Genomic DNA, 23,838 nt, shown 5'->3' on the forward strand with positions numbered 1-23,838 from the left:
TCGAAAATCCCTGGTGTGAGATGTTATCCATGTTAATGTCACAAATGATTCTCGACAAGTTGAGTGTGGGAGTTTTGAGCTGAATACCAAGTCTGAGGAGTAGTAAGAGTAATGCAGTCATTTAATAATTAGTAGATAGATTAGTAGTAGTATTTTATTAAGCATTTTCATATTGTGCCTTGAGACGTCATATAGAGCTTTCAGGGAGTTTTATTTATTTATTGATCTATTTCTATTCTCTGTCTATATCCTCTTTTACATCCTCTTTCAGCACATTATTTGTACCCTTGACCGTTCTCTGTTGAAGATATCATTCCTCTTAAAGCATACAAATGAATTGCCAATCGTCCTGGGCCCTTGATCCTGCCTGGTTTCTTTCAGCAGAATATCAAATGCACTTGTCTGCATAGCCTGCTTTCAAATCTCTTCAAGCACATCTATGGAGAAGAGGACAGATGAAGGTCCTTCCTATCATCTCCTAATGGCCATGATTTGATCAGCACATGCAAGATTGAATGAAGCCTCCATACACAGGTAAGCAAGTGTGATGTGATTGTAGCGGACAAATGCTAAAAGGCTAATAACTCTGAATGGTACACTCACTTGCTATGCTTACTTTGCTTGTAGTACTGGAGATCTGAAAAGGTTAATTTATTGCCACAGTCAATTAGAAATTAGACAATGTTTGCATGCCTTCATAGAGGTCCTAATGCGCTTAAAACTGCGCATGCACATTAACTGTCTTAGCCTCAGGTTTCTATGGGAACCGGAGCTTATAATGGCTTCTGCAGTGACACAATGACGTTACCAAACAGCAATTGGCACTTTCATTTAGAAGACGGGACTATTCAGCCATATTGTGTGTTGCAGTGAACCAACTTTGTATTTCTATAGTTTTTGTCTTAGATTGTAGAGGTTTGCTACATCAGAAAAGCCATACATTTGAAGCTGGTTATGTGATGCAAAAGTCAAAATGTATTCGTTTACAAATCATGCACTAAGCTAAAATAGTTTTAACATAGTATAGTGCAAGGAACCATGCGGAAATAAATCTTTATTAACCGATAGTCTGCCAGGTAATCATGATTTGTGTGAAAAGGAATAAAAGTTATTAGTGGTTTACTGCCACTACTGTTCGTTATGAAATCACAGCAAATTACTGTATATGCTCAGGTATGTTTTTGGAGTTTTGCAAAAATATACTTTAATACTTTAATAAACTCCTAATTTGCTCCTTATTAATAGTTAGTAAGGTACAGTAGTTGTTAAGTATAGGTATGGGTTAGGACTAAGGGATCTAGAATATGGTTATGCAGAATAAGGCATTAATATGAGCTCAATAAGTACTAATAAACATACAATATGCTAGTAATAGAGATAAATGTTCCTTAAAATATAGTATTACTGTTTTTTTTTTTTTTTAAAAAGGCACATTCCCCCCAGTGTTGCAATATGTAGAGAAAATCACTAGATGGTCAGCTCATTTGTCTTGGGCCAGTAAGCATCTACCTAGCAACCATCGTAGAAACACCCTAGCAACAACCCAGAAAACCTTACTGTATAAACTGCTTTACAATGCCTTAACAACCACCCACAATGCTCTAGTGAGTACTCTGACAAGGTGCACTCATGTTTGCTTTTAGGAAATGCAAAAACTTATATTTCTAAGACGATCCAAGGGTTAAAGAAGAAGCCAGTAGATGAAAAGTATGTGTATATGTTTGTGAAGCCGTGTATTCATTCTCTGTCCATTCTCTGAGTCGCTGCCTGAACAGTTGATCCATGGTGGGACAGCAACTGTCCACTTGCCCTGAAGACATCCTCCCTCTCATTTGACAGATCTCCCCCGACTCCAGCAATGCTGGACACCACGATTCTGACTGGAGACCCGGGCATAAATTTCTTTTTTTGGCTTCAGATTGCGAGGGGGAGAATGACCTGACAAAACACCTCCGGTGGACCAACGCTCTGGTAAATGAGAACAGCACTGGGTCAAGATACCATAGTCTGTCAAGGGCATCTGTGAGAGAAAGTCATACATGACTTCACAATTTCATGTTAAAATAAAAGCGAGAGACAGTTAGGAAGAAAGAGACAGAACAAGTCAAGTCTTTCATCTTTCAACCTGTCATTACATATGCTCTTTGCAGCTGAGAGTTTGATCGTAGTACAAGCTGTGCTGTCCTGCTGACTGACAGTCAAGAGAAACCTTGCCACTCACGAGAGATTGAAAGTTTGTCAAACATTCTTAAAAACCACCCCTTTTGCACCACAAATAATGTGTGCTCCTGTAGTGCCATGACACTGCCAAAGTCGCACGTTTGAAGTCCAGATAAAACTAAACAGCAAAGCTATACCGTACAAAGTGGTCAAGGCTGGGCTTGCTTAGATTCGCTCCTGCTGCTACATACTGTAACTAGAATGTCTGGTTCAAAAAAGCAGATTTGTCTCATTCCAGGATGGTTTGGAGCGGATAATGGAAAGCCTGAAGTGAAGCTGGAACTGAGCAATTGCAGAATGTTACCAGTGAGGAGGGGACATGTCCGTCACTCTACTCCACTCACATACTCCGATCCAGACCGGCTTTCAGGTAGGGCTGCACAATAAATCGTATGCGATTGTCATGCACATCTCGTCAGTAAAGCCGGTTCTGTGATGAGTGGTAAATCTCCATCACATGGTTTCAGAAGGTGCGGCCTTTAATACACAGAGCCGTAGATCACTGACAAGCTACATAATATCGTGTTCATGATCGCAGATGAATCGCCTTCGATTATGAACGCGATATTGCGTAGCTTGTCAGTGAACTATGGCTCTGTGTATTAAATGCCGCATACGATTTATCGTGCAGTCCTACTTTCAAGCTACGATTACACTAGTGTGTTTTTCTATTAAAAGCCCATAACTTTTGTTACGGTTACGCCTGGCATCCAGACTACTCTAGAGTTTTGAACCCTCGGAAACAGGGACTTTTGGAAATGCAGAAGACGTTTTAGTTTGAAAACTCTTTGCATTTCATTGTAGACGGATTAAAATGGAGACTTTTGAAAACGAAGCTGTGGCTGTCCACATTCGTTCCCTAATTGGGTCGTCTAGATGAACAGTGTACATTTATACATTTACATTTACATTTATTCATTTAGCTGACGCTTTTATCCAAAGCGACTTACAATTGCTATATATGTCAGAGGTCGCACGCCTCTGGAGCAACTAGGGGTTAAGTGTCTTGCTCAGGGACACATTGGTGTCTCACAGTGGATTCGAACCCGGGTCTCTCACACCAAAGGCATGTGTCTTATCCACTACGCCATCACCACCCCCCCTAATTTATAGCATATTAGTCCAAATTTGTACACATTTGGAGAACTATTGATATCTTCACACAATTACTTTATATTTCTTCAGACAGAATCGTCATTTCTGTTCATTTCCTGATTTACACAATCTGATAAGTATTAGCGGCTTCCAGCAGTGTGTTTTCTCTTCCGCGATCACTGTTATGACTCAGAGGATGTACACAGTACAAACTTCCATGTTCTGTTCTGTACACAACAAACCCAAAGAAACATTACTATGCATGAAACATGAATCTAATAAACACATGAATATGGTAGCATGTATGTGATTTTCATGGGATTCTGCCTATTTTCATAACAATAAAGGTGTACAAATAACATATTTCAGCAATATCATATCACCAAACCCCCATTAGATCACAGTTGGAAGTTATTGCAAACACTCGTTGGTGGTTTAAATTACGTTTTTAGTAAAAGCGTAATATATTATGTAGCATGATGGTACATTTTGGTTCGAATAGTGTGGATGGAGATCTTTTTTGAAACACAGAGGAAACACCGGTGTGGATTTGCTAGTTGAAAACAACAAAATGTATGAAATATCCGGTTTACTTGATTTTAACCTCTTATTCATGTGGTTGTTGTATAAAAACAACATCTGCGATATTCAGTACAACTGCGCTCATGCTCATATTGCTCCATTAATTTCACAGTTCTGTTTGCTGCCACTAGTAGCATTCCCTACTAGTCAAGCAAATGTGAATAACATCAAATCAAGCTTTGTTGTAGCTCTTTTTCCGAAAAGTAAAACAGCAGACTGCAGAGCTACGTGTCCAAATAACCATCTGCTAACCGGGTGTGTAAGAAACTGGCGGGTCCCATAAAAAAGGGGGTAGGCACATGTAAAATCTTGGCAGAGGAGATGCACACCATTAGCCTAATGACAGAATGAAAGATGGGCGACTTTTGTGCAGACGGAGAGATGAGATTAAAGGGCCTAGGAATGCAAATTCTTTCTTTAACAAAAATCAAGAAAAGTAATCTCACGAAGAGAACAAAAAAGTGCAGCGGTCTCACTGTTCGTGCTGCTAGGAGGAGGACACACTCGGCTTTAATTCAGCTGCGGCCATCAGAAAAGAAACGCTGCACCCACAGTCTTTTCATGTTGCTTCTTTGGCTTTGAACTGCTCGTCTAAATGTACCTGCAACTTCAAGCCTTGAATGGCATAATGGGAAAACAGAAGTAATTAGGGAGCTACCGCCGTCCCTCCCCTTTCACCTCTTGTCAACCATACTTCAAAGTAGCACATCTGTCTTAGTCATAGGCAGGAAAATGTGTCGAACATTCAAAGCCTTGCCTGGAGGATTAGCACACTCAAATATTGTTTAGCTAGTGTCACTAATTAATTTAACACACGGCTTCAAAATCACTTTAACATGCAACGCTGTAAGTCACAGTAATGTTGGGAGAAGGAATAAACTTCCAAAGACGAATGTTCTGACATTAAAGTCACAGAGAACTGAAGCTGAATTGTTGTGCATCAATTAAATTCAAACTATTTTCAAAACTTTTTGTAACACTTTAGATTTATAGGGAGTGCTATTCACCATTGCTTGTTAGCATGCATGTTACTACCATATTGACTGTTTATAAGTACTTATAAAACACACATGAATGCCTTATTCTGCATGAATATATTCTAGATCCCATAATCCTAACCAATACCTAAATATAACCACTACAATAACTGATTGTCACACTTTATTTTAAGATTCAATTCTCTAATAAGCAACTCCTTTATAGTGAGAATTGGTCCCTATACTAAAGTGTTGCCTACAGTAACTGTCTAACTTACTAGCAATGAGCAGTAATTAGGAGTTTATTGAGGGAAAACAATAGTGCGTATGTGTTCCCTAAGCTAACGCATTACCAAGTTTTCAACCTAAACTATTTTCAGATAGGATGCTAAACACAACCTCATTCTGCGACTGGTTGCCCACACATATAGCCCTTCATCAAACTCATGGATGCACACACAGAATCACAGTGATTACAGTTTTACAGAAATACCTGTAGTTGCAACATGAAATGTAAGTTGCAAACACATTTATTGTTAAAATGTTAAATACTTCTGAGTGAAATGGCTTATCTAACCAGACAAAAGTAGGACATTATTATAATTTTTTAATTTTTTATTTTGTTAAATGGAATAAGTGTTGCATGCAGGAATAGAAGCAGATCTGAATGTGAATGACTGAACTCCGATATGGCTTTAAAAACATCAGCAGAATTATATGTGAAAATATATATGCATAGATGACTCATTCTATTGGGTCAGTTTTGATTTCATGCTGGCTTTAAGATGGTACAGAAGAATATTTTAACATCAAAAAAGATTATACACCACAGCTTTAAAAACTTTAACTTAAACAGAAAAGTAACAAAAATGCCTCCTTTTTCCTGCAAAATATCAGGCTAATTGACTAAACAAAATTCTAATGGACTTTGACACGGTCAAATGTACTTGAGGCTATTTGCTCTGTCTTATCAGAAGTAGTATGGCTCAAACGTGACAAGCAAAATCATTTTATTTTTTTGGTGAAACAGCAAATGCACATATCATAAACCTTCAATCTCACAGATCCTGTGCTTATTTGCTTAGAGAAGCACAAGGCAAAACAAGGCACAGCAGTTTGATTCCAATTTGTCTATATTGATACCATCTGATAATGACAATTTTATAAGCATTGGTAAGACAACTTGTTTCATATTCCAATCAAGAGAATGGATTCCACCTCACGATTTAGGTACATTTGTAATTCCAAGCTGAAAGAGATTTGCAGAAGCTATGCGAGGCAGTTCAGCTGTTAACAATGCCCTGGCACACAATAAGAAATTGAAATCTCATTGAAGTAGCATTCAGTTTGTTTTAAATTCTCACAAACATCACAGGCAATTTCCTAGTTTTTGGAGGGTAAATATCTCGTTTTATCTACTCTGTAAAAGCATTGTTTAAAAGCTTTGTGCTTAACACACTCCAGAGATTGGTTGAGAAAACCACAGTCGAAACCCAAAAGTGGCGCACAAAAACTACAATGAGCAACAGAAGCAAAACCACGTACCAAACACAAATCAGCACGCTTGGAGGACGATTCATGCGTCTTGGCAGATACATCCGCTGTGAGCAGCACAAAACAAAGCAAAGTGTTCAAAAGTTCATTTTTTCCAAAGTTCCACTTGCAAAACTGAGACTTGCTTAAGACTCGATTTGGCAGCAAACAAACGCAGGATTACATTCACCGTGACGAAACAAACACAGACTCGTGACTGGACAAAACATGAGAAGATAAAATCTTCTCCTGGAGACTGAGATAAAATGTAAATATTTGCAATCGCAACAGATAAATCGCACTTAATAGAGCACATATGTTAAAATCTCAAATATGCTGCGTTCTGCAAATATAAAGACGTCACGCTCTCCCAGAAATAATGTATGCTGTCTGGGAAGATTCATATCTCATTACAGTGAGGAGTGACAGAATGCAGAATGTACTTGGGTACTGAATTAATGTAAACAAAACATGCTTAAATGTGCTGTTTGCTTTGCCTTCGCAGTTGCCATATTGCGCATACTGCATTCACAGTACACATCACAGCTGATTCCCTATGGCAAATGCAGCCCTTATCTCAGGCTCTAGCAATCGCTGTACTTTGTTGTGCTCAACATACTTCAGTGACTCAGAAATCTCAGTCAATAGGCAGTAGAGGTGAAATGTCATTTTGAGTCTATTTATTCTATTATTTTGGTGAGCCCTGCATTTCTGCCAGAACATTTTGCAGCGGATGGCCGTTTCATTGTGCTTGTGTGGCAGACAGTTTTGACAGAGCTGTCTTTGGTGTACAAGCAGTTCTACATCAACATTACGTCGCTCGTTCAAACGTATATATTTGTCTGTTCTTCGTCAGCTTTTGATAGGAGCAAATTTGTTATTATAAAAGTGTGAAAATGAAAGACTAAATGAGATGCAAGAAAATGTTGAACGGTCACAATGGCTGCCGGTCTCTTTCCCTGGCGATCCGTTTCAGATGTCAGGGGGGAATCTCACAAAACCTGTCAAGAAATGTTCAGGTTTCACTACAAAATCCAATAAAACAGTATTGTGTGTGTGTGTTATTGTTTATGCTACATTTTGGGGACCAAATGTCCCCACAAGGATAGTAAAATCAGGTCTGCGGTCCTCACGACGAAAAACAATACATATTAAAAATAGTAAATGATGTTTATCTGAAAGTGCAACAATGCAAACAGGTTTTCTGTAAGGGGTAGGTTTAGGGTTAGGGTTGGGATAGGAGATAAAAAATATTGCTTGGCCAGTATAAGTAATAGAAATCTATGAAAAGGTCCCACAATTCACAGAAACAAACATGTGTGTGTGTGTCTGTGTATACACACACACACAGTAGTGCATTTGTATTTTTTTATACATTTACAACACTATGTAACTTCAACATTTATAAAGTTCTACATGCATAAAGTTATAAACATTATACTGAACATTAAACCACTAAATATGGTATATGATGTACTGTATGTATGCTGCTATACATAAATGAGAATCACCTTTGAGAATAATGAGAATTAGAAAGAAAAAAATAATGAATGATAAGGAAAAAATTATTATGCTAAATTGCATAGCAAATGCATTTATCTACCAAGAAAACCAAATTTCTTTTGGTTTTGGGGTGACACATGGCCCATCACTGAATGATATTTCTTACAAAATACAGAAACCTCATCAAAATGTCCCCAGACTATATAACTCCAGCATCATTAGAAATAAAAACAAAAATGTAATCTCGGAGTACAATCAACTAGAACAATTTGAGAAGCAGTCTCATTACTTTGCTCAGTCATTCATAAACATTGGTTTGCTTCATTGTCACATTGTAAACAACAATTACCTAAATTATTGATTGATAACCTGACAGCAAAACAGTTGAACTACAAAACCGTTTATGATTGGAAGAAGCAAAACACGTATCCGTTTTCTCAGCTTTTCAGTGCCAGTGTGGTACTCATATCAAATACAATTAAAAACAACTTGCCGAGGCACTTCTTCCCAAACATTCCTCTTCCATGTTGACTGTCCAGGTGAATTTACAGTAAACTGATGCTCTACGGGCTGACATCTGATCCACCAAATAGTCAAATCTTTGGAAGAAAGACACGGCCAGGATCTACAAGCTAGTAACTAGCAAAGAACAAATGATTTTGTTTGCGTTTCAGGCCTGCTGTGTGAATGTGGGCTGCTGGGCTCTGTTCTTAATGAAGGTTTACAGGGAGAGACATGTGATGCCGCCTCAGCCTTGAAGGAACATCGCTTCCCTTAAATAGATTCACCTTAAAAGACATCTACTCCCATGTGACAAAATTAAATTAATATGCACTGATTTTATATAGAGCAACTAGCACGAAAAGCAAGGTGAAAAATGAATCTTGAAACTTGAAAGAAATGTTACACAGATTCGCTATTCATAAAGCTTTAGATCTCACTTGGAATCTTTATTACGCATATTTCCAGTCCGGTAACACATTAAAGACAACTGAACCAAGAAATTATACAAGGAACCTATTATGCACGCTACTAGGTAAGGCAATTTTTGAGGAGAATATATTGTTGCTTATTCTGGAAAAGATGGTGAATACACTGTGTACTACAACTCTTCATGTTAAGGCATAAGCCAATGAATTTGCACTGATAATTACACTGCTCATTCTTACAAGGGCCTGAAAGTAACCGCTTAGAAGCCCCTTGCAACCAAACAGCAAGACATTTTCATTTGGAAAACGAATCTAGTTGTAATTGCACCAATCCAATATCCTTTCTGCAGTTTTGATTTGCTGTTAAACAAAACTCTGATTTTTATTGCCACACGGGTAAAAGGAAAACACTTAGAAACGACTGTGATGGCTTTAGCACATGCCATCATCTAAACACACTCGGCAGCACAACGATTTGAAGATTTTATCCAGCATGCTTCAGATGTTTTATGCCGCTTTTGAAATGCAAAATGAAAAGTGTAGCTGTCATATTTGAGGAGTAATGGAAAATACTTATTTACTGTAGTTTTTTGTAGTTTCTCAGTGGATGCAGGAACAACACAAAAAATCTATTATTCTAACATTATTCCATATGAAATGTTGTCATGGATACCTGTAATTAAGAGTGCTGGCATTTACAAGAATACAATTATTACAGCCACAGGGCGAGTGCTTTTGTATGAAGCTAATAATCATTTAATCAACAAAGTCAGTGATTATCCAACAGGTTGACCGTTCACAAGAACTTTCATAACATAGCCTACATAAAAAGTGATTTTTTTGGAAAGGTCTTTGAAAAATGTAAGATGTTGTGCTGCACCAATGGACACTTACACACAGAAAAACAATGTTAACCTAAAAAAACAGAAACAAATATTTGGTTTTTATTTTATTGGTTAAACAAGGTAAAAAAAGAGAATGCTTGTCATCATTTGGGATTGCTGACTGTCTTTGAAAATCTCTTCTGCTCACCAAGGATACATGTATTTGATCAAAAACACAGTAAAAATATGAAATATTATTACAATTTAAAATAACTATTTTCTATGGAAACATATTGTAAAATTTATTCCAGTGATGCATCGCTGAATTTTCAGCACCATGCTAATTTGCTGATCAATAAACATTTCCGATTATTATCATTGTTGAAAACATACATGCTGCTTCATATTTTTGTTGAAAACTGTGATACATTTAATTTTTTTAGGATTCTTTGATGAATGGAAATTTCAAAAGAACAGCATTTATTTGAATTAGATTTTTTTTTTATTGTTTATATTATAAGTGTCTTTACTGTCACATTTGAACAATTTAATACATCCTTGATTAATTTTTCATACTTACCCCAAGCCTTTGAATGGTGGAAAAAAAAAGAAGTGTTTTCACTTTCACAACTGTTTTCAACATTAATAACAGCCAGAAATTATTCTTGAGCAGCAAATCAGCATATTAGAATGATTTCTGAAGGATGAAGACTGGGATAATTCACATAGAAAACAGTGATTTTAAAATGTAGTAATATTTCACATTTTTAACTGTATTTTTGATCAAACAGATGCGTCCTTGGTGAGCAGAAGAGCCTTTCAGAAATCGTACCATTCCCAAACTTTTGACCGTGTAGTGTAGGCCTTTAAGGTAATAGTCACAGGCTACCACTTTCCAGAACTTAAAATGTGTAATCAAAAATAGGTTAATATTAATGTTAACAAATAAATAGTGTTAACAAATAGTCATAACCAGTTTAATAAGCATTATTTTAGCACATTCACACTGGCAATGGCTCCATTCTGGCACAAAACATGCATTAAATTCCAAATGGATAAAATGAAATCCCAACTTATTTTTTTATGTTTATTTTATTTTTATTATTTAATATTTTTTATTTTTTTTGTCAATACCCTGTTTAATGCAAGATCATCATGCCAGCTAACAGTTTGTGCCATGTTTAAAAATGACACTGGCATTAAAAAGTGATAATGAATCAGATGTTATAGACAGTCTTGAGTCATTTTCTCGATGCTTTGTAAGGAGGCTCTCAGGACTGCTGCGCCCCTTCATGTATTTGCATTGCAAAAATCCAGCTTCCTTCTCCCCCGGCCATGTGCTCCTCAATGCAGGGACGTACTATTGCTAGACAATGTTCTCTATTATTTATTCACTCATTTTCTTAACGCCTATGCTCTTATTAGTGCAGACACCTCATTAGTATGTGATCGCCGCTCAACATAACATGGAGATCCATGCCTCCTTCACCACAATCCCACCCCCACCTTGACACTTCCAGGTTGATTGGCTGCCTGTGTAGATGTTTTTTTTTTTTTTCAAGCAATATGAGGTCTGTTTGTTAATGAGATGACACGGGTGCTGAGGATCAGATCGGCACAAAAGTGTGAGTAAAGCAACTGGTGGAGAGCTTCACTGAATGTGCTAAATAAGTGAAAATATTCAGTTCTGTGGGCTTGCTGGATATCACGGTCAGATATTAGATAGCAAATGCAGTACTGAACATACTGAATATGCTTATACAGTAATAATACTGTGAAGTAATGACAAGTGTACTTTTGGTTTATCTGATATCTATAGGCCTTGCCTGTTAACAAAAGTCCTAGAAAATGGTTTGTGTATATATTGGCCAGCTTGATAAATCTTATAATGTACGGATATTTCTAAATTTAATGGAACCGAATTAATAGGAATAGACATTTTTTTCACCTTAAGGTGGCCTTTTAAAATCTTTGCTAATTTATACGTTATCCAATGGTACATAAGTACTAAAATAATTCATTTTAAGCACACACAAATATGCCAATATATCAATGATCTATTCGTAAAGTCACTTGCTTTGATCCTGAATGAATGAGCTGTTTTGAATGAATCAGTGACTCACTCATTTAGACAGTGACTTGCCACCACTTACTGGCATTTTACTTTCTTATGTATTTTCTCTTATATAGAAATATGCTTCATATTTCTATATACACCATCTGTTATATTTAAAATGATTTATACAATTGTAATCACAATGTAAATGCACTCAGGGCATCTCCGAGCTGCATTAAACAGTCTATGTAAATATATATAAATGCCACTTCATATACTGCTTCTGTGCTACTTCTGCTGTGCAAAGATACATTTTTTGAGCCCAGTGGTTTCTTATTATTCTCAATATTATCCTAAATGCATTTATTGAGTACTTTTAAGAATTTACATGAAAAAGTTTGCATACATATAAAAAAAAAGTATAAAAAACTGCCCTCAAAAATGCTACTGAAAATCAAAATAAGGTTGCAAACTTATTGGACGAGTTCATTTCTGTCGCTGCTACAGGTTTGGTTTGATAAAATTGGTCACATTGTCATTTCCAAACAATAATAAAAAAAATACCATCAGCCTTCCCATTGGATAATTATGTTTATATCTATTCACCATCCTACTCTCTAAATATCAATGTTGGCCAACCACTATTTAAGAAAAAAAAAAGACCTAAGGTGAACAGTGAGTGCACAAAGTCTAGTAGGTAATATTCAGTTCCCAAAAACTAAATATTTTGTTTGTGTTTCTCCAATAAATCCATGACAAACTCAGGTTGTGTAATCATTTATGCTATCTTTCTCACACCTATCTGCACCTCTACAGTGCTGGGGTTATTCTGCGTTGCCAAGGGAACTTGCTTTTGAATTCAAAGTGATTTTGACTCAGAAATACCGACAGACTGTGCCCACAAAGCTCTTCTATCACTGAATGCTCATCCTCTTATTGCAACACTTTCACTAGCAAATCAGACTGGACAAGCATGGGTGCCGCAAAAGAACTGTCATAATTACAAAGGGATTCAATCACAAAAACGTCAAAGCAGAAATACAAAACGACTTGTCATGTACTAAGCAAGTGTGATGCTAAAGCCAACCACAAAGAAAAAAAAGCAAGAATTCTGATAAATATCAGAAGCTTCTCAGAGAAAAAACAAAACAAAACATGATGCTTAGAAAAAAAGTAATATCAGGCCGAAACTATGAAATTCTCTCCTAGTCCCTCCATGACCTCTCCACCCTATCCGAATTCGAAACCCAGCTGAAAACACATTTCTTTGTGTTATGGTACTCTGGCCGTATCTGTTCTGTCCTTGTATTGTTTTTGCTCTTAGATTTTGTGTCACTGTATGGCTTGCTTTCATTATGATTTGTGCTACTGTAGTTATATTATTATCATTAATATTCAATTTCATCTGAAGTCCACAATGAGGCTTGGTGTTAATAGGTGCTGCACAACTGAAAGCAGTAACTGGATCATTACAAGATTATAGGATAATATATAGGGTAATAGAAACGCTTCACTGCAGAATAGCCCACTTCAGTGTTTCGCCACTTGTTATATTGCTGAATTAAGCTGAAATCTATCAAAGTAGTGACTGGTTTGTTACAGATGGACAAAGATGATTATTATCACAGTTCATAGAAAAGGTTTGCACAGATTTCCAGCAATTATTCCTCAGTCTCGTCCAGGCAGTGATATGAAGCAGCATCGAGGTAAAAGCTCACAGTACTCACATGCATGAGTGACAGAGAAACTGTTGGAGGACTCCAGGTTATCTACGTTGTAATTGAGATGGAAGGGTTTCTCAGTCGTGTTCTGATTGGTGTTGTAGAGCTGCACAGCGAATCTGAACGCGCTGTGTTCTTGCACGGTGGAACGCATGAAGAGCCCACCTTTATGAAGACCAAACAGCAATGAATCAGAGATGATGCACAGATTTCATGCTTATAAAGACTGTATGTATATAAAACACCTGGCTTAAGCGTCAGATCCATTTAGACACATTTATGGATGTGTTCCAACATTGTTATACACGGACTCGATTCGATTCGCCTCCATTCGTAGGAAGGAACTTTCTCTTAAGTTTATGAAAAGCGATTGATATCTGACATGAATGAAGAGCAGAAAACCTAGACATTTTTGCATAAAAAAATATAATCATAATCGTTTTATTATTTATAACAATTCTGTTTGGCATCATTGGCGATGATTCCTTAGATTGCATTAGTGCACTTAATCCCGCGGGCAATAATACCGACTTCATAGCCTAAACATGCACATGCATCGAAACCACACATCGACACACAAAGCCAAAGAAGTCGAGCATATCCGGACGGACTCACCGATATTTATTTGATTGGGGAAGCCAGCTAGAGATGTGCCGAATAGCCATGATAAAAAAAGCAGCGCGTTTTGAGCCATTTTCTCTCCTGCCTCAAAAATCAAGCCTTAGAAAACGAACTGTTTGAGGAGAATCATAAACGCAGAAATCCAGCCGTGAGTGAAGCGGAGCGACTCATGGAGAACAATTCTTCTGCATGTGAGGAGAGAGACAGACTGAGAGATAGATAGAGAGAGAGAGAGAGAGAGAGAGAGAGGGACTGATGCTGAAGATGGTCGAGGCGACTGAGAGCATCACATTCAGAGTGAGTGCGAGCGGCTCCTCCAATTGGACCAGCAGGGCGATATTGATCAAACTTGAGCTGACGTTGAAGAAGAAGGAGATTTGGTAACACTTTCTATGAAGCCTGTAGATTTAATGCATGCGTTCTAGACGTTTTTCATAATGCATAATAGTATAGTTGCTCACGAATTAACGGAGTCACATAATGCATTATAACACTTAAATATTCATGTAATAAAGGTAATGCGTTATAATAAACACTATAAACAGTTAAATCGCCCATAACACACAGTGTATTACAATATGTTTTAAGTAATAACAAATAAATATATTGTACATTGCAAGCAAATACAATTTCTCTGTTGCATTATAGGCCTAATATTTGCCTATTCATATCATAAACGTCATTCATAGTGCACATTGCAAGCAGACGTTTTTCATAAATGATTTTATGAAATCTATAGTCTAGGACTAAGACTTAGATATAGCAGATATAGTTTATTCATTGACGGATGTGTAAACTTTTAAAGAATATAATGCATTTTAACATGATGTAACGCATGCCTGGTCTTGTGTTGTAATGCCTGTCTAGACATAACTAGGTTATTAGCCCAATGCAGTACATTCTACCTGAGGATATATACACTATTCATGAGAACATGCATCTCAGACGCCATGAAAGAACCAAAATGCATTGAGAAGCAGTTCCAGTAAGTGGAAACCCACCGGCTAATATCATATTAAATGGCCTCGGCTGCACCATGTCAAGGCTTCGTGGAGTTTATTCACAGCATGTAATTATCTTAATTAAAACGCAACATTTGGTATGTGACAGGCAGCCTTTTGATGTGTTTAGGTGTGTGCACTGCATTTATTCATTAACACATCTACTAATCTACGTCGCGAGTGACCAAACCAAACGCTGTCATAATGATAGGCTACTGGAGCTGCTGGCATTGCATGCAGCGCTCGGTGCAGACGGGGTCACGTGGAAGGAAGACCGCATGATATTGTTTAGGAAGGCGCTGACGCGTAACCTGAAGCTCTTTAAACTGATGCACCATCGATCGCTTTGTTAGGAATCGTTCACCGTAGCGATTGGATTAACAACGGCGTGAAGTAAAGCAGTCATGTTACTGTTTTGGTTTAAAGAAAGTGTGTTGTAAAAAGTTGAGCCTTGAGCACGTCGTTTTTAAACGCGACACAAACGCGCAAACAACATAGAGACCAACTATACGTGTTTTGACGTGTGCACAGATCGCCAGTTATCACAAATCAGATTTGATGCAACACATGATGGAACACTGTCGATGTGTCTTTTCCGAAAGTTTGTAATGTGACACATCACATTAAAACGGAACACGTAACAGAAGAAAAAAAAAAACACCGAGAAGCGAGCGCCGCGATGACCAAAGACGTCCATCTGACGCATGTGTACATAGACCAACAATTAATAACATGGCAGACGGAATGCAAGAAATCGCACTGTGTCAACGCCACAAAACACAATACACTAGTCTCTCACACGGACTGCTGAATAGTGTTAATGAATTAAGTGAATAATGAATGTGGACTCAGCAAAGAGACCTAGTTGTGTTTCGTTACGACGACCCTTTTATATTGCAGCTATTATTGAGTCGGGCTGCTGTCCATGGTGCTGAACACATTCGACTCCAGATATTTAATTTCGTTTATTGTAGATTGATGATGTGGAAAGATTGCCCTGGAGTGTGCTTTATATTACAGTGTTCAATACTGTGTATTTACATAAGTGAGTAGTGTGTAAGTCTGTGTACTGTTTAACTGTGTAACTGCATGTAACTTTGCCCTGTCCCAACCAATCAATGCACAATATAAACGTATTATTCCGCATTAATATAGCACATTATTTCAATGTTGTTCAACATCTGTTATAACATTATTCGAGATTTTTTTAGATTTTGAACTAAGGCACACATAGCCTTGTATTGTCTACCCTCTGTGTGTTTTCACCATCCGGAGGAACAATTCAAGGATGACAGTTCCATTTATCGTGGGCTGCAAAGCTCTTCCAAAATTGAGTTTTTAATTGCATTGCAGACAGACAAGGCTTTAGCTATTGATACTAAAATTGGCTTGTGTCCCCAGTGCAGCATTGCAAAGGGAAACATCTTTGCAAGTTCCCTTCAACAGCAATCTTGCAATCTCTAGCAAATGTGCTCACCAAAATGAGTAATAAAGAAGATGTAGTAGTTAATTTCAAAGTGCTCTGTTTTTGGTCTTGGGAAATTTGAATTCCCCACCATCTCCTAAAACCAAGTACAGTGTTTCAAACTGGTTAATGAAAAACCGATAATAAACAAAATTACAAATATTACACACAGTGTGCAGAGATTCATTTACAGTTTTTCTTCTGCATTAAAAACGATTTGTAAAATCTCTGAAACGTCTTAAGTTCAGTTCATTTTTTCAGATTCTGTTGGTTATTTATTCAAAGTCATTCATATGACAGGTAAGATCAAATGCATCCCTGTAGTCTTCCATGGTTAGGCGACATGAAGCGTGTTTTGTGAAGGTGAGCGTCCACACAGCAATATACAATACTCTTCTCTACATTAATGTGTCAGATTTGACGAGCAAATCAGACCCCAGCATTGATTTTTCTGAGATTGTCATCATTGCCATTTACTTATGAGCACTTAGGTCATTCACCTTACCATCACCATCATATAAAAACTGATCCCATAATCATTAAAGGTTACAGTTTCTTTGCTACAATAAAGGTAATTGATTAGATTTGAATATATAAATAAACATGTTTTGTAAATGATTTACCGACTACGAAATGAAAGAAATGGAAATCATAAAACAAACAAACAAAACATTGTTCTGTCAATCAATGACAAACACCTGTAGTTCAGTCTTACAAGTGAGAAGTAAACATTAAACATTCAAACAGTGAACGATAAACACAACTGGAAGGTAGTCAACTTAATTTTATTTGCATAGTGCTTTTCACAATACAGATTATTTCAAAGCAGCCTCAGATAAATTGTGAAGTAAATAGTGAATAATGGATAGTTGAGATTTTCTAAAAGTCTTTATCACTTTATGTTCGTGTATGCTGGTAAAGTTGTATAACATGTGTGTGTTATATTGTCAATTGAAGTATTATGCCATTGCCCCCCCCCCCCCCCCCCCAAAAAAAAAGTAAATCAACCATCACAATGCAACATGAAACTACTATGAGAGAACATAGATATAGTGAGCACTTTTTGCTCTTGTACAGTATGCTTGATAAGACACTATACCATAACTCTAATGTTCAGAGTCCAATGCCGTGTGACAATAATAACAGTATGTGTGAAATTGCTATTATGTTCCTTGTTAACTCTTTTAATATGAAATTTATTTTTAAAAATTATAATAATAATGAAAACCTTTAGTAAACACAGAGAGCATTAAACACAGAATCTTTCAGTTTGAACAAATGGACCAAAATGTGATGCTGATAATAATAATTATAATATTAGTTTTGTTACCAAGTGACAAGAAAACCATAGAACAGGAAATGATGTCACAGAGGACCCCTGTAGACTCTGTAGACTATGTGACCAAAAAATAATAATAATGATAATAATAATAATTCAACTTTTTATGACATGGCAAGAAATGTTCCTGATTTCTATGATTCAATGATGATTTTAAACATTAGTGTTTAAAAACATTCATAAAACTTACATATCCTCAAGGTAAAAACTAAATATATTTATTTCTTAATGGTTATTCACTAGGGATTTTTAGAGTCATTAACCGTGCAATTTCTGCACCACTGAGTCAGGGTGGTCGGGTGGGGGTCGGGGCTTTAATGTAACATTTTTCAATAATGATGTGGACATTCAAAAGCTTGTATTACATTTCTAACAACTTGCCACATGCATTTTTAAACAACATCGTAGTTCCCTTATTTTGGGACCTCTTATTTTTTCCATGAACCCATTAACAATTCACTCCTATTTTACTGTGCATGTTTACGGTAGTTATATCTCATATCGATGTGGTGGGGTTTTATGAGACAAAATAACAGCGATGTTTATGTTTCCTGGATCCTCTGAAAAGGTCAGACTTTTTGATCTTTGCTTGTCGTGGTGATGGCCCAGATGTGCCACTACCATTCATTCAAATTACCCCACATCTTGACTTGAAAAACATCCTCTGGAAAACTGCAGGATGTAATGACAGGGGCAAAACGGCATCATTCAAAGAGATAGTTGGCTCAAGCTCCTCTAAATCAGCAGAGCCCGGTGACATTTAAACAGGGAAAGAGCCAATTACTCTTTTTTTTCCCTCCTCAGACCGATAAGGTTGATGTCAAGTGCTCAGTTCCTTATGTAAGAGTACGTTTCCTTGAGTTTATGTTTACCCGTGCCATCGAAAGCCATGCAACTGCACGCCATCAACTAAATTGCAACTTCCTGAAGAGAGTACTGAACTTCCTGCATGGTGTTGTGTCGTCTGCTGCATACAAAATGGCCTCATTGAGAAATACTGTGATTAAGATTATAGTTATTGAAATGTGTCACGACGCTAGAGTCAGCATGACACACTTACAGAAATAACCGCTTGGACAGTCTTTAAACGCCACACCGAGGGCTGTCACAACGTTCCTCATGCGATTTGGTTTCTTAGCAAACGCTCTTTGCAGAAGTGTGACAGAGGCTTCTGTGTTATCAGCTGAGCAGACTGACACACTTACAGGCCCCCAGGGCCGAAACAGGCATGGTCATGTGACCACACTCCTCAGCGTAACCGCATGGCTCTCCAGAACGGAGCAAAGAAACACGTGCAGAGCTCGGCGTAGAGGTAGAGACCGAAGTCCATTCATAACTCTTAAATCTGACATATGTCAAAGTGACATGGGATATTCAGCAGGAAAACATGTATGGTGATGCTTGATGTTATCCAGTGAACATGAATGGGATTGTGAAAAGCAGGTGTTGTGTATTAGAATAGAGCCAATGTGGGAAGAATTTATCAAGGACAAGGAAAGACTTTTCAAAGGTGGAGCGACTTATTATATTTTTATCAAAGAATACAAGCATTATAATTCCTTCAAAATAAGACCAGGAATGAGCATTTCGAAAGTAAATAGTCATTTTAATTTTCTATAAGTTTTACTCTATAGCTATTCAGATGGGATGTCTGGTCATTTCAAATGATGGGAACCACCTAAATACAGGTGAACATTTGTCTAAAATGTTTATATCCAGCAACATTTTACCCATGATTTGCAAGAATCAGTAAAGTGGTAAATGTCGGTATGTGACATTTGCTTTTGAGAAAATAAATAAATAAATAATAATAATCTTGATAGATGGATTGTTATATCTGGATGAATAAAACTAAGTGTAATATTACAAATTACTAACAGAAAAAAGTTGATAAATGTTATTTCAGGGAAAAATAAAATAAAATAATAATAAATAAATAAATATATTCTGGCTAATTAAGACCAACAATTTATAATAATAATACTAATAACAATTTTGTATATTATTTTTTAGTTACATTTTTTTTTTTTAACAACACCGTATAATTTCATAAATGTTGTAAAAATGAAACAGATGTGCTAAGGTCAGCTCTCCTTTTAAAGAAAATACAAATGGCTGATATCTGTCTCTCATCGCTCAACTTGACAAAATGCCCATGATATACCCAGTCAGATGGCAATTTCATTTGCATGGATTCAGCTTCACACAGGGGTCACAATTTGTCTGATCAGCTTGTTATTATTAAAAAATAAAAAAATAAAAACAAGGAAACAAACAAATACATACATACATACATACTGGATATTTCACCAGTGACCACTGAAATGAATGTTTTCCAGATTGAGTGTTTTCCTCTGTCCACTGTCATTGACGTCTCAGCTAATGCACTAGCCTGGAGCCCAGAGACCTTCTCCCTCAGTAGTGAAGGGTTCATCAGCCAATCAGCATTATCATGACATAATTTCCCTGCGACTCAAGAGAGATGAGTCACATGGCTTCGGCTCAAAACTGTTGAGTGCCAATCCATACTGCACACTTCCAGAGCTGAACGCACCAGCCAAACAACTACCTCTGAGACGAACAGAAACGCTAACAAATAACTTTCTTCAAGTTTCACAGATCTCCTTGATTTAGACTGCATGACATTTATCTTTGCAAAAGGCAAAATCTTGTGCCGAAACCCTTGGGCTAGCTCCTTGTAATTAAATCAACATGATTCATCAGACGCTTGTGCTCTCCCCCGTTTCACCATTGGAACGGACCCATCTGTGTAAAGCAGCAGCGCTCTGACCCGTCTCCTCTGTTCCCGACACTCTATTACAATCAATTATGCATCTGAGTCATCCCTTCAAAACAGATCAATCCAGCCGCCATGCTCTAAGATTAATATTATAAGCGTTACACCTCCGTCTGATCACCATGGATATCACACCCACAGCCGTGGGTAGAGTTGAGCGCCTGGCGAGGTGACAAGCACTCGTGTGCCCCTTGGCTCTGTCCGGCGAGGTGGGTATTGTTCGATACTGCATGGCTAATTGAGGGGAAGAAAGAGGTTGTCACGGCTAATGAAAGAGGTGAGGCGGTATGTCATTTAGACGGCGCTTCTTTTCAGTCATCACTCGTTCGCGTGTGTCGTCAGGGGATGTAATCACTGCACTACAAGTACAGACGTCAGGGGAGTCTTAAACTAAAGCGCCGCATTATGACCATTTGAAATGTTATTGAATATATGTGGAATAAATATGACTCTAGTGGCATAGCTGTTTGTAAAACATAACACAATGGCGTTATACTTAGCAATTATAAAGGCCTAAATATGTCAGATAGAGCGGTTTGCAGCTCAGCGCAAATGACAAATTGAATTGTCTGCCCCTGCAGTCTGATTGGACAAACAGCACAGCAGCACACATTTCCAATTCTAATAGTAAATCAGCTTTCCACAGACAGCCATAAAACAGCCGCGCACATCTTGCAGTGGTAGTTAATGATATTGGATTCTTACATAAATAGAGCTTATGTGTGGCAAAGGTTGATATAATGCTTCTCTGTTGTATTTAATGAAAAGAAAACACTAGCAACTACAGTACGGAAAAAACGTTTCTTGATGCTTGTCCATTAGGAGATAGAAGGAGATGAGATGTTATACACTGAAAAAGGTGAAAATGTGCAGAACTGGCTAGTTTTACTGACTGAAAAGATATTTACTTATTTACAGATTTTTTTTTTCTTCTTTTTTCTTTGTGAGTACATGAAAGAAAATGTATACACACACACACACACACACACACATATATATATTATATATAAATTTATAACAAATTAATATTCAATCAAAATTTAAGGTTTGAACCAAATCATAAATATGATTTGAGGACAAAAAAAAGAAGAAAAGTGTAACAAATTAGTTTTGTTGTTGTTGTTTTCCCCACTGTACTTGGATGAATAGAAATAATATGGATGAATATGAATAATAAAAATGAGTAAATAAATAAAAAAATAAACATTTGGATGACTGACTTATCAAGGCCAATAATTTATTTAATTATTTTTATTAATACCAAGACCTTGTCATTTCAGAAATGTTATGGAGATCCAATGGGTGTGTGAAGATCAGCCCTCCATTTTTTAAGAGAGCCCTCAGTAGTAAAGAATACATTGTATGAATGCAACCTCAGCTTGAGTGATTGAAACCATACATAAATCACTTTTTGCAAATAAACATGTCATGTGAGAAACAGCGGTTTGTATTGTGTGCACACTGTCAGCAGTAGGTGTGGTCACAACTGTCATCTCATAGCTTCTCCTAAAAGAATAAACAGAGTAATGCATCTGCCAACTGCTGTTTCTCTTCTGTGATGTAGCGACCCTGAGCGTGTGCAAACACTGATGGGAGTCAAACACTGGCTGCTGAATCTGTAAAAGGTTCTGGTAAACTCAAAGCATATATATATTATGCATTATGAGGGCATTCATAATTCCGTATAATGCATATTGTAATGTATTATATTTCTTTATAAATAACCACAGTAATAATGGTTACACCTTTAACGATTATAAGACACATAGTAGGATATAAAACATGAAATGAGGTGTTGATTATGCGTTTTATGCAATATACTTCTTAAAATGTGCAACCAATCACATGCACTAATCACATAAAGCTTCATGCAGGAAACCTTCACCCACACTATTGGATTCTTTTGTCGAGGCAGTAGGTGGTTCTCACACATAATGCAGGGAAGACAAATTTGCTGTTCTGTATGTCCTGACTCAATGTGAGGTATTGATGTTGATGTGTGCACACAGGCACTTCATGCACTGTGATTTTCACCCATGTGTCATCCATTTACCAGGGTTTAGTAATTTCTTAACCCATTTTTCACATGCAGGTTAGCTATAATGGAGAACTCTGTAGGTGTTTCTGCTGTAACACTTTTGATTAGGGAACACTATTCACTGTTAACTAGATGTTTATAAGCATTCATGTTACTTGCATATTGGCTGTTTATTAGTAAGGGCAGCAACAATATCCACCGCCCGCTGCCATCAGCTCCCGCGTCTCACACACACGAGCCATAACGGGTACATATTAACAAACCTAGCTACTTAAAAAAACAAAAACAAACAAAAAAACCTTATCATTCAGTTGGAAGATGTGGGGACCATAGTCAGGCCAGGGGAACTCATATTAATGTTACAAAACCTCATAAAATTAAATTTTCATGCCATGGGACCTTTAAAGCTGCAGTCCTTAAGTTCAGCCTCTTTGTCGCCATCTCTGTTTGAAAACCTGGAATTGCAGCTTTTTGCGGAATTATATTTATAGATTTATAGATTTACAGATAATCAACTAATTTGGCACTGGTGCAACTCGTTTAGCTAACCATCCTAACGAGCACAATACGTGTATATATGCAGCCTGCCTACCTCTATCCAATGACAGTTTTCCAGCATCCCTCCTCCACCCCAACTCCTCACCCCTAATCTATTTTTACCCCATATTAGGGATAGGGGGAGTTCTCTGGGTTCGGGCTATATTCCGGGATCGGAGCCCTCCCCCAGGACAGCACACCAAAATATACTTACTATTTGCTATCAGATCAGATATAAGGGTAAACTTGTGAATGTTTTGAGGTGAATGTGTTGTTAGTCACCGCACCAGTGTGGATATTTACTGTACTTCACAATCACAGATTTTAGCCTACGTCTTGGAACATATGACCCAAATAAGAATTTTCACCGTATATTGCCATCTGAACAAGTAACAATTCTGCAACGTTTGTTCTGACCAGCTGAGGAAAATAGCTAAAATTATTCATGTTAACAACATCAGCATTGCATAACTATGAGTCTAGTGTGTATTAGCATGTAGATTTCAATTTCTGTACAGTCTAATCTAATAGTCATGCCATTCGAATTTCATATTAAGAAATTCTTTTAACCCAAAAAGCAAACTATGCTCCCTTCGAACT

At 37.2% G+C, this 23,838-nt stretch overlaps 1 protein-coding gene across 1 annotated transcript in view; it reads right to left on the bottom strand.

Moving 5' to 3' along the window:
• LOC306882999 (glutamate receptor 3-like) overlaps positions 1-14,254 on the bottom strand; it is a 121,233-nt gene extending 106,979 nt beyond the window's left edge. Inside the window, exons 1-2 of the mRNA XM_079438042.1 lie at positions 14,056-14,254; positions 13,447-13,605 (exon numbers count right to left, since the gene is read on the bottom strand). Of these exons, the coding sequence (XP_079294168.1) occupies positions 13,447-13,605; positions 14,056-14,134 (238 nt within the window). The 5' untranslated portion in view covers positions 14,135-14,254. The remainder of the gene's footprint in view (positions 1-13,446; positions 13,606-14,055) is intronic.
• Between the last annotated feature and the right edge of the window lie 9,584 nt (positions 14,255-23,838).

This window comes from Barbus barbus (genome assembly GCF_936440315.1).
Source record: "Barbus barbus genome assembly, chromosome: 17".
Classification (NCBI taxonomy): Eukaryota; Metazoa; Chordata; class Actinopteri; order Cypriniformes; family Cyprinidae; genus Barbus; species Barbus barbus.